This window comes from Siphateles boraxobius, unplaced genomic scaffold (assembly GCF_051911475.1).
Source record: "Siphateles boraxobius isolate OS27281-9 unplaced genomic scaffold, OSU_SipBor_1 6, whole genome shotgun sequence".
Taxonomy (NCBI): Eukaryota; Metazoa; Chordata; class Actinopteri; order Cypriniformes; family Leuciscidae; genus Siphateles; species Siphateles boraxobius.
The window spans coordinates 13,226,756-13,239,697 of record NW_027509186.1 but is presented as its reverse complement, the minus strand read 5'-3'; the positions used below and the strand labels follow the sequence as shown (position 1 = coordinate 13,239,697).

The window sequence follows — 12,942 nt, the reverse complement described above, 5'->3', positions numbered from 1 at the left end:
TACCATGGAACAGTGATGGTATCAGGTGGCAAAACCATTTCATATTTATATACTACTGCACTGTAAACCCTAACGCTCAAAAATAATTATTGTTTTAAGTAGGGCCAACTCAAATTATACAAATTCGTTCCATCAAATTAACTTTGATGAGTATTTAGAATGTTCGTCTTCTTTTGAGTTCACAAAACTGGCACATTTAAAGTAAGTTGAATTGTTCATTGTTTTAAGTTATATGAGCAAACTTATATGTAACTGAAACTGGGCTGGGATTTCTATTCCCCAGGATGCTTTGCCATGACACTCAAAAGGGAGAGTAAATGCTAAAATGAAGTGTTATATAATGTTTTTTTTTGGTACCAGATTAATGTTGAGTGGGAGATTTAGTAGTGTTTAATGTTTTGTTATGCCAGTTTAGAAGAGTTTATGTTATGTTGGATTTTTTGGGGTTACCATCATGTGGAGCATGAGCTTGGTTTCCATTATTAAAAAATATTTTACATGATAATTTTAAGTTGGGTATGAATTAGCTTACTCAAATATTTCAAGTTAAGAGCAATTAAAATGTATGATTACAAAATCAAAATCTGCAAGTTCTGCTTACTTAAACATAAAAATTCTGAACTTAAAAAATGTGATGTAAAATGAAATGTAACTGATAACATCAAATTATTTGAGTTTTGCCAACTTATTCAGGTTTACAGCGTGGTGTTTACAATGTACTATGATTTACCAAAAAATGGTAATACCTTTTGGTCCTGAACATACTGTAAGTTTGTGGTGTAGATAAAGATAAGTCATATGCATTAAGTAATTCTGCTCGTTTAGTATTTAAATTCACTTATGTAAATATGTATGTGCATCTGGGTGCGTGAGTTCTTAAGGACTGTCGCTGTTCTCCGCATTACGACATCACCGTCTGGGCATACTGTAAACCCTGGCTCCTGATTGGCTGGTGCTATGGTTTTGCTCTGGATTGACAGATTAATTTCATAGTCACAGGCCCTTCCCTCCAGCCATGCACCCCATAGTGCATGTCAGCTGGAAGTGCCGATCCTAATTAAAAACTTTGTAAAGGTCACAAAAGGTCAAACTGTCAGAAAGACGGAAGGTACCAGCAAAAGGTAAGCAGCCTGAGAAAAAGATCAGAACGTGCTGTGAGGTTTGATGCAATAAGTCTGTTTTCATAAACTATATTTTCTGAAAAACTCAAAACACATCAATTTCCTGCAGATTTTGTCTCTCTCTGTGTGTGTGTGTGTTTGTGTTTGTGTGTGTGTGTGTGTGTGTGTGTGTGTGTGTGTGTGTGTGTGTGTGTGTGTGTGTGTGTGTGTGTGTGTGTGTGTGTGTGTGTGTGTGTGTGTGTGTGTGGCAGAAGTTCGATCTTTGTGAGCTGGTTACAGATCAATGTGAAAGCATCGGTCACCATCTATGGATCCTTCTGGAAAAAGAGTCCAGTTAAATGTTACATTACCGAACACAATACCTAATCTATCTATCTACCGATCTCTCTCTCTCTCTCTTTCTCTCTCTCTCTCTCTCTCTCTCTCTCTCTCTCTCTCTCTCTCTCTCTCTCTCTCTCTCTCTCTCTCTCTCTCTCTCTATATATATATATATATGTCTGTCTGTGTATTTGTCTGTCTGTCTGTGTATCTGTCTGTCTCTATATCTATCTATATGTCTGTCTATCTATCTATCTATCTATCTATCTATCTATCTATCTATCTATCCATCTGTCTGTCTGTCTGTCTATTCATCTATCCATCCATCCGTCCCTCCGTCCGTCTATCTATCTATCTATCTATCTATCTATCTATCTATCTATCTATCTATCTATCTATCTATCTATCTATCTGTCTGTCTGTCTGTCTGTCTATTCATCTATCCATTCATCCGTCGCTCCCTCTATCTATCTATCTGTCTGTCTAATATATGTCTGTCTTTCTGTCTCTATCTATTTGTCTGTCTGTCTGTCTAACATCTGTCTGTCTATCTATCACATTAGTCTCTCTCTTTCTTTGTTGCAGAGGTGTGAACTGCTTGATTTGAGTGTTGTATTTGTTTGTAGTGAAAGTTGTCTAAATGTTAATCAAACAAATCCACCCCAAGCCCCCGCCACCCAACACCACCCCCCCCCATAAAGGAAATTTTGGTCTCATCTTGTTTTAATGTGTGTGTGTGTGTGTGTGTAACAGAAACTATTATTCATCACCATCTAGCTGGCACTCACACTGTAGCTCTATTTGTTGGCCTTTTATTCTGGACATGTTTGTCTGTTTATGTGTATAGATTACATGAATTATTGATGGCGAGTCAAATACGCCGAGCGCAAAGAGAGAGATGAAATTACTGCTCTCAGGAAACTTCATTCAATTCCAGGTTTAAATAAAGTACATATGAAGAGGAAACTTGTGGGGAAGTATTGAGTGATACAGTAAAGATGACTTCAGAGGTGAACACAAGGGTCTTTTTATTATTGTCCTTTAAAGCAGAGCTGAAATTGAAGTTCCCGAGATAGCAGAGTTGATATTTCTAACGTTTCTTCTCAAGCGTACTCCGTAGGAACATGCACAGCTTTGTAAAATCAGACCTTGTTATATGTGTGTTTGTTTAATTAATGACATCTTTGAGTCACAGGAGTTTTTTCCATGCTGCAAGGAAATGTTTGTTTATTGACACATTTCTCAGAAAACAGAGAGAGTGTTTTTTTTTTTAACTGTGTGTGTGTGTGTGTGTGTGTGTGTGTGTGTGTGTGTGTGTGTGTGTGTGTGTGTGTGTGTGTGTGTGTGTGTGTGTGTGTGTGTGTGTGTGTGTGTGTGTGTGTGTGTGTGTGTGTAGTCAGCGTGGTTGCCGGCAGATGTAATGAGGGTATTTCAATGATGCACTGCAGCGTTTTGTGAAGGTGACTCCAAAACAAAACATCTTTAGTTCTTTCACAAGACTGGAGTTTGCACACACTCCCTAGACAAGACAGCACTTCTTGTTTGTACACTCCATAGACAGCTAAACACATCTGCTGGAACATTTAAAAGTTGTATTGTGTCTTACACACGTTGCGTAGAGTGATCCCTGCGCTGAGAAATCTGAAGTCTCTTATGATAGTTTAAACTTGCTTCTGTCATGGGGGCTGTAGCTTGTACACTTTATTGCTTCTGCAGATGTGTTTGTAACTGAGGAGTTTATACACACACCCTGAACAATTCACTGCACACTTGGGTTTGATCCATGCCTAATACCAGCAGCCTCTGGTATCAATACTAAAATACAGACAACAAAAGGGCAAAAAAAACGGTGAAAAGGACGATTTAAGCTTAGTCCAAAATAATTCAATTCATTGCATCCTTTCAATAGACCTTATTCAGAGCAGCGCCATGACAGGTATGAAAGTGAGGCTGTGAGGGATAAACTTGACGTGTTTCCAATGGCATCCGCTGTAAAAAGCTCCTAGATTACTTACAATTTTCCACAGCTTATATTGTCGGGAGTTTTTTGTCAACTGAAATTTATGGGACAGATATTTTTCCAGTGTTTCATGAGCAGAACAATCCAAAAACACATTAAATAACAGTACAGACCATTGAAGACATGCGTCTGTCCCTCACAGCCTCGCTTTCATTCCCATTAAAAATCAAAGATGGCGCTGCTGTGAATAAGGTCTATAGTGTAAAGAAAGCGTAACATAGAACCAACCAACCCCACATAAAATGATAATAGTAATGTGTAATTATTATTAGTAGTACCTATAAAGTAGTAAAATCTCTGTACCTATGAAGAAATTTACAACTGAACTGTTTACACAAGTTCTCTCTGAACAATATGTGGAAAACTCTTGTATTATAGTTCATTCACATCACGGTTTACTGACACACTTCCTGAGCTCCTGAGCCGTTTATGCACAATCCCTAAGCAATTGCTCCTGATGTATTTGCATTCATTTTGCACTCATTTTGCTCCCGAACATCCCACCAGACTTTACACACGCTGTCTGGGGCTGTGTGGATGGATGGAAGAACGGGTAGATATAGCGAACAGATGATTGAATAGGTAAATAGATGGATGGATGGATGGATGGATGGACGGATGGATGGATGGATGGATGGAGGAAAAGATGTGTGCCAAATATATTTTCTTTCTTTTTTGTCACACCTGCCAGTAGCAGGTTAATTGAGAAAATGTGATGGTCGTAAATATTTCTTACCAGCTATTTTTCTTTTCTTTTTTTAGAGAAAAGTTAAAGTTTTTATGTTGTTGTTGTTCTTTGTGTGTTTGATTGAAAGGTTGCATTTATCTATCCATCCATCCATCCATCCCTATCTATCTATCAATCTATCTATCTATCTATCTATCTAATGTATCTATCTATCTATCATCTGTCTGTCATCTATCTATCTATCTATCTATCTATCTATCTATCTATCTATCTATCTATCTGTCAGTCTATCACTATCTATCATGTTTGTCTGTCTGTTTTCTATCTATCTATCTATATATCTATCTACCTATCTGTATGTCAGTCATCTATCTATCAATATATCTATCTAACGTCTGTCTATCTATCTATCTATCTATCTATCATGTCTGTCTTTTTGTCTCTGTCTATCTATCTATCTATCATGTCTGTCTTTTTGTCTCTGTCTATCTATCTATCTATCATGTCTGTCATATCTATCTATCTGTCTGTCTGTCTGTCTGTCTGATAACAACATAAATACATCTATTTTATGGAAAATAAAAACTCACTTCCTTTATGCATGTAACAGATATGCCGCAGAATGGAGTTCTGTAGCAAAAAAAAAAGTTATTTGAAACAAATTACTGTGGGTTTCCACTGATTCAAAAGTTCAAAGATGCTCGGCAGTCAGTAAACAGACTCTCCTGTAGACGCGGCGACAGCAGCTCTGAGTGTGTAAGATCAGAGGAGGGAGAACTAAACACAAACACTTCCATCATTATTAGACAGTCGCTTCAGTCGTGCGCATGAACGTCTTTCATTTCTTTCACTTAAGTCAGGTAAAAACAGCGAGGGCCAGACTGTCGTTCCAGGATTTCAAATGATGCATTATGTAGCAGTTCCTAACTCGATTTTCTACACTTGTCACAGTCTATTTGGATGGATGGATGCTTGTGTGGACGGATGGAGGGTCAACAGTGACTGTTAACAGCGTTCAAACTGCTGCTCGGTTATACAATATTGCTTGTTTTCAGCTATAAAAGGCTTCAAGGTGCTGTGAAATCTCTCTCTTTCTCTCCTCTGCTTGTCTCAGCAGTAATTTGTGTCTCTCTGAATCTAGTCTGCAGGTTTTACACATTGGTGGGTTCATCTCCTTCAATCCCGAGTTCTCCTCCTCGTCTTTCATCCCCCCCTCCATCTCATCCTCTCTCATCCTTTCCTAACACCCTCCTCTCCTCCCCCTCTCGCTGTATCCCCCTCCCATACTCTCATTCACAGGCCTTACGTGTTTTTTTGTCTATTTCTCTGTTTCGTACTCTTCCATTCCGTCCCCCTGCGACTCTTTAACATCCTTCCGTCTCCCTCTTCCTCTGTTCTGTCTTCCTCCTCATGATGAAAGACTCTAAGAATAGCTCTCTCTATGTCTGCTGCATCTTCTACTGCATGTAAACACCCTGTTTTCACTGTTCCTGAACCAATCGTACGGTGCAGAGATCCACGTTTCACCACAACTGCTTCTGGATCAGCTCTGCCCTGCTCACCATGATTACGATGCTGATTATCCTCAATAATGGATCATTTGGAATAATAGATGTCTCCCGGAGTTTTATCAAAAGCATCATGTCATTTCTGCGATAAAATGGCCTGAAGAGCAGTAAGAAGCCATATCTTTAAAGTACTTCACTAGTGATGTTTTATCTGTAATGTACTGACATAATTAGGCCATTGATATACTCAGAAAAAGAAAAAGAAAAAACGTATGAAAGCAAGCACGACCAATGCATTGCAAGTTGGGCTCTAAAAGTCTGAGTACACTAGCGTAAACTAGCAAAATCATTGTTTTTGTTATTGAAGAACATATACAGTGCTTTAAACTCTGGAATCACAAAATTAAATCATGGCTAATTAATTTAATATATTTACAGTCCCAATTTTTTTTTTTAATAAAAATAATTTGAAATCAAGCAGCTTCATATTATATATTATATAAGGTATTTGCGACTTTTTATCTCACAATTTGGACTTTTTTTCTCAGAGTCGCAATTGCGAGTTATAAAGTCATAATTCTGTGATATTAAAGTCGCAATTCTGTTATATAGTCAGAATTGCGTGATATAAAGTCGCAATTGCGAGTTATAAAGTCATAATTGCGTGATATAATGTCGCAATTCTGTGTTATATAGTCAGAATTGCGAGTTATAAAGTCAGAATCGAGTGATATTAAGTCGCAGTTGCGAGTTATAAAGTCAGAATTGCGTGATATAAAGTCAAAATTGCGAGTTATAAAGTCAGAATTGAGTGATATAAAGTCGAAATTGCGAGTTACTGTATGTGGCGAGGGACGGCCGAGGGACGTGAGAGAACGGTGCGAGGCCGGTGGTGCGATTGCTAATGAGCAACACCTGTTTAGCACACCGGTCTCGCATCTCTCACGGAGGAGCGGAAGCATAAAGGGGGAGCGACCAGAGAGAGGAACAGGCCGGTGTGCTAAACAGGTGTTGCTCATTAGCAATCGCACCACCGGCCTGTCGACGTTCTCTCACGTCCATCGGCCGTCCCTCGCCACACTGTATAAAGTCAGAATTGCGTGATATAAAGTCGCAAGAAATAAATTACAAGAAATAAACTCAAAATTCGGACTTTTCTCAGAATTACGTTTATATATCACAATTCTGACTTTATAACACGCAATTGTGAGATATAAAGTCAGAATTGAATGATATAAAGTCGCAATTCTGAGAAGTCTGAGAGTCTTTTATCCTTAGAATTGGACTTTATAACTCTCAATTGCGACTTTATATCTCACAATTCAGAGAAAAGATGTCAGAATTGCGAGATATAAACTCGCAATTGCGTGTTATAAAGTCAGAATTGTGATATCTAAACATGCAATTCTGAGAAAATTCAGAATTTTGAGTTTATTTCTTGTAATTTATTTCTTGTGACTTTATATCTTGTTTTATCTTGCAATTCTGACTTTAGAAAACACGCAATTGCGATTTTATATCACGTCACGTGATATATCATTGTGAGATAAAAAGTCTCAATTATCTTTTAAAAGGTTTTATTCTGTGGCGGAAACAAGCTTCCATTTCTACATCATAACGCAGAAATACCAAGCAAATTGTGGCCTTTAAATATTGCGTTGGACAACATGGGCCTTCAAGTCCAAAAGGTTGAGAACCACCTGCTTAAACAGTTTATAACCTTTACATGATAAAATCATTTTAAAGTGGCAGACGATACAACTGCAGTGCGCATTTGAAATAAACAGAATGATAAAGTACGTTGGACGCTAATATGGGTATCATAATAGTTACCGTTCTTGCTGTCAACGGGCCTTAAGACTGCTAAATTTTCTAATTTGCTCAAACGACAGTGCAAAAGCTCGCTTTAATATATAGATGCCGTTTTGACATGGAGAAAAACGTGTAATTTAATACCCAGCATAAATTGCTCATTCTCAGTTTCTGGCTCTCTGGTGAAATCTGTCACTCTCTCGGTTCTTTGTCTTCTTCAGACAGCTGTCGATTTATAGATAGAGTGTGATCTCAGCGTGTGTGCGGCCCGTTTATGTTCCTCTGGTGCGCGTGTGTTCGGAATTTATGACAGCGAAAAACATGGACTCCGTCAATGAATCACAGGCGCACTCAAATGGGTCAGTTTCCCACCTGCAGCCATTTGACGCACACAAAACACACGCAACACCGGCAATTTCCAGAGGTTTTGATGTTATTTTTATCCCCAATGAGTTTCTTGGGAATGCAAGGCAATGCCTCCATGTGGACCTTTAAATGACTATAGTTTGTACACATGCAAACAAGGACGAATGCAGCGCGAAATAAATTCCACTGCCATGTTGATAAAGGAAACTACAGCTCATGCATATTCTAAACGCAACAGCTAACTGGCCTGTATAGGTATGCTGTTGTATACCGCTCATGCTATTGCTACCTTAGTTAATTGCTTGTAATCATTTGTCTCTAATTAATATGCTAATTCCAATGAATGCAGCTGTTCTTCAGCTTCGCACACACTCTTTGTTTCTCACACACATACTGATTGGATCCTTATACAAAGACTCCCTCATTAGGGGATCCGTTGCCGTTAGTTAAAAGTAGGTTATGAGAGAGTTTCGCCTATAAAAGTGTGTGTATGGGGATTTGTTTGTGGCGGATTTTATGTTGATTTGTTTTTTGAGAACTCTATATTATAGACGTTGCATTAAAAGCATGTGTGGGTGTGCACGAGTGTCGGCGTCCAACGTTTGAGCTCTAATCCATCCATTTTCCCCCTGTATGAGGACTTACTTTCCCACACACACTGGTGCAGAGCGGTAGCTGTGTAACTGAGCCTCTGGTTGCCATGACAGTGAGTTCAGAAGTCTGGAGACGTTAAGACCCCCTCCGTCGACAGGCTTTTGCCCGCCAAAACTAGCAAACCCCATTCAGGTACACCAATTACATCAGCGTTCTTTTTTTTTGTTGTTGCTTTTTGGCTCTCATGTCACAACTCACAAAAAAAAAAATGTCTTGAGAGTTGTATTTTCCTTTAAAGTTGGCATGAAATGGAAGTTGCAGAAGTCTTTTTCTCTCTGATTTATATTTGAGTGAAACATCAGCAAATTATTTTGTCCATGGGGAATTGATTGGATGGTTGCGGTTTGCTATTGGTGGATCTCATGTGAGTGACAAGTTGCTCCGCCCTCACGTCAGTAAACACATCATCACAGAATAAATGATCTGTTTATAAGAGCAAGGGGAAGTTATTTTGATTAAGGATTATGAGGGACCATAAATCATATATACGGTACTGCAATATTCCATAAAAAATTAAATTAAATAAAAGTAATGTCAATTCTGCTTTTAAGGTGACTTTAATCACCAGGAAAAACTGCCACAAATATGATTCCACAAATTCATGATTCCTATCTTCCTCAGAGGGTTCGAATTTTTTTTTCAGCCAATTCAGCTTATTTTGTGAAATAAATATGTGATAGAATGTTTTTATTGATATTTTTGAACTCACCATCTTTTTTCCCCCCAAAATGTTCCCCTATCGGTGTGTGTGTGTGTGTGTGTGTGTACCTACCTACTTAACTATATTTTGGGGACAAATTTGTACCCAGAAGTGACCAAAATCTCCAAAAACCTGCCTTTAGGGAAGTCCTCATTTGTAAATCTGGTATAAAAATAAAGTAAATATTCTTAAAAAATGAAGAAAGTTTTTTGTGATTGGTAGCTTTAGGGGTAGGGTTAGTGTAAGGGGAGTGTGTGTGTGTGTGTGTGTGTGTGTGTGTGTGTGTGTGTGTGTGTGTGTGTGTGTGTGTGTGTGTGTGTGTGTGTGTGTGTGTGTGTGTGTGTGTGTGTGTGTGTGTGTGTGTGTGTTACAGGCATGATGTCATCAGCAAACTTTTGTCTCTGGTCTTTTCGTTGGCCCTCATGTCCCCCGCCTCTCCCATTCTCCCCTTTTGTGTTTTCCCCTTCTGTTTTTTCTCTCTCAGTACGAGTGCCCTGCGCCGCTGTGGCATGATTCAACACAGCCGCCCCCTCTCTTTCTCTTCCTCCTTGTGTCTCTCTTCATCTCTAATATGGGTCAGTGATGGGGCGCCCTGGGATGTGCCTGATCAGAAGGCATACTTAAGGAACTGCAGGCACTTTGACATGCCACACAGCGCATTACTGTAGGATCACAACTGTAGGGCTCTGAAAGGAGAATCATAATATATATATATATATATATATATATATATATATATATACGTACATACTCACAAACACAGTTTGGGAGTGTGTGTGTGTGAGTGTGTGTTTACCTGAGTGTACGCTATATTAGTCCCATCTGTAACCTCCACAGTGAGGTTGTAAAACGATCGCTGCTCGGCGTCCAGAGGTTTAGCGATGACGATAGTACCGACACCTTTCTCAACATCAAACATACTGTCCACGTCACCGCCTTACGTGAGAAGAGACAACATTATTAAACACAAGAACTCTTCATATCCCTCTCACACACACACACACACACACACACACACACACACACACACACACACACACACACAAACACACACACACACATGCATGATATTCCTTCAAAGAAAATAAAAGTCTTTGTAACATGAAATATTAAACTGAATACTTTTTTATTATTACTAATTTTAGGGAGATTTATGTGTTGGTTTAGGTTTTGGGGTAGGGATTTGGTTAGGACTACATTTTCGAACAGGAATGTTGTTTAAGGATCAACCAAATATGTTCCAGGAACATATATATATATATATATATATATATATATATATCCAGGAACATTTCTTACTTGGCTAAATCACGGTGACCAACGCAGATTTTGTGAATTTAAAGTGTAACTTTATCTATTTTCAACCCGTCGGTTACATTGTCGGTAGTTTATGTAAATGAACAATGTTTACTCGTTCTCTGTGTTACCTGGACTGAGACATGCACGTTTATTTGTCAGAAAAACAGCTTTTTGTTTTTTGCTCCAGGGCTTTCGTGAAAACTACATATTATACTTATGCATTTTTGTATCCTCGCCCACGTACAGTTGGGTTTGACAGAGGGTTATTAACCGGAAAGTTATTGTCAGGGTAGGTTTATCCCTGAAAACTGTATCATACTTTGTCTGCTCTTTAAACAGCATTAAGGTAAAAACTGAACACTATGGCAACAGCTTTCTTACCTGAACAAGACAGTGTTTTGCTTCAGGCAGAACTGATGGATCGGCGATTTCTTTCAGTTTTTCCCCTCCGTTTGGCCTAAAACACTGTGTTTGTGTCCATCCAGTTTGAAATGTTGACTACAAACACAGAAGATTTTCAGATTTTCCATTGCATCTATCCGACTCTTTGAAGCCTTTAGCCGCTGCCTACATCACACTGGATCCTTCACTGGAAACGAAAGTAACTCACTCCCGCTAAACGTTTACTCTTTGAATTATTGCACCGGGAACAACACAAGTCGACGCCATTATGACTAAAAGTTTGCTAAGAAGTATTTCCTACTTAAGCAAGGCGGTATCTGACTCTAGTAAGTGTATCCATAGCAGACTGGTGGGAGTGGCCTTGGACGGCATCATGCCCAGTGCATTATGGGTGTTGAAGTTTTCCTACGTGTTTGGCTTGAAGGTTGTGAAACTTTAATCAGTGTCTTTGCTTGCAGATACAGACTGTACGATTGGATGGGTCAAGGGATATTTCTAAAGCGCCTGCTAAAATGAGTGGTTTTATGTTTTGCAGGTCTGATCACCACAACCTCTCGGAAGCTGGACCGCGAACAACAGGCTGAGCACGTACTGGAGGTGAGACGCATGCTAACCCACGTTTCACACAAACACACATCAGGTGTGAGAGCTGCGATCCTTGCTAATTTGCACTACATCCATATTGCAGATCAATTTTGTGAGGGACGGGAGAATAACAACAATTTTCACTTCTTATAAACGCAAGATTATCGACGTGTTCTGACTGAATCCTATAAATGTCTGTTTGAAATTTAAAGTGTTTCACTCAGCTGGTCTGTTTGCATGTTAGTGTGAAAGAGATGTGTGCGAACGATTGCGAGTTGGCGTTGTGTGTGTGTTTGTAATAAAAGAGATTTTGTCGTGTTGATCTTTTGAGAACCAACTTGTCAATCACATTATGTTGCCTGTTCACCGTGTGATCCCTTGACACCCAAACATTACAAAGACCAAACGCCCCTTTAATTTATTACAACCCCCTCTTTTTTCCATTTATTGCTCACTCACTCACTCTCTTTCTCTCTTAGACAGACAGATTGAATTTGCACAGGCGTGGCACAGCAGTCTGTATCCGTGAAAGGAAATGAATAAAATGAATTGAATTAATCGTTCTGTTGTTCCTGCTGAGATGGATGGCGCACACCGTGTCTTTTGTTTTTAATGATATCATTTGAATGTTCCTTCACAGTTCACCACAGTCCCCTGATTGGCCGGCAGCCATGTGCGGCCTTGCTGATTGGTGGATGAGCGATGGGCATGTTTTGCTAATGAAAAAGAAAAATGGATAGAATGGAAACAGGAAATGAGAGAAAAGCCAAACATGACTCATAAATCCATTCTACAGAGAGAAAAATTATGTTAATGCTTAAAGAATCTCTTTTCACCTTTCCTGTTTTTACCATGGATCCCAAGCTTTTGAACAGTAGTGTTTTGAATGCGAGTGTTTGATCTGAATGGTCATGGCTGTGGTTTTGTGTCCAGGTGACCGTATCTGATGGTGGTCCTTCTCCCAGGCACACCACAGTTTGGGTGGTGATCCAGGTGTTGGATGTTAACGATAACAAACCAACGTTTCCAGAGAAGGTGTACCAGGTCCGTTTACCCGAGCGCACCCGTAAGCAACGGGGCGCTCCTATATACCGCGTCTTCGCCTACGACCAAGACCAGGGCACCAATGCTGACCTCTCCTACACCATCGTCGATGGAAACGAGGACGGGAAGTTTGTGATCGATGCCAAAACCGGGGTGGTTTCATCTCCCAAGAAACAGTTCACAGCCGGAACCTATGATATTCTTACCGTGAGTCACCTTTGACCCTTGACCTTCTACAAGAAGCTTGTGGCATTGAGAAACGTATGTGACTATAATATAAAATACAGTGTTTTATAGTATGTTACAATAAAATAAAATACAAAAAAGATAATAAAATACAAATAAGATGGAATGAGATGAGAAAATGAAATGAAATAAAAATGAAATAAAATAATGGAATTATGAAATGACAAAATTAAATATTA

The 12,942-nt window shown here is 39.2% G+C and overlaps 1 protein-coding gene across 3 annotated transcripts in view; it reads left to right on the top strand.

Annotated features, from left to right (window-relative positions):
• fat3a (FAT atypical cadherin 3a) overlaps positions 1 to 12,942 on the top strand; it is a 168,838-nt gene that overhangs the window by 95,304 nt on the left and 60,592 nt on the right. For all 3 annotated transcript variants that reach the window (XM_077207755.1, XM_077207754.1, XM_077207753.1), the window contains exons 5-6: positions 11,424 to 11,485; positions 12,407 to 12,724. In XM_077207755.1, the coding sequence (XP_077063870.1) occupies positions 11,424 to 11,485; positions 12,407 to 12,724 (380 nt within the window). The remainder of the gene's footprint in view (positions 1 to 11,423; positions 11,486 to 12,406; positions 12,725 to 12,942) is intronic.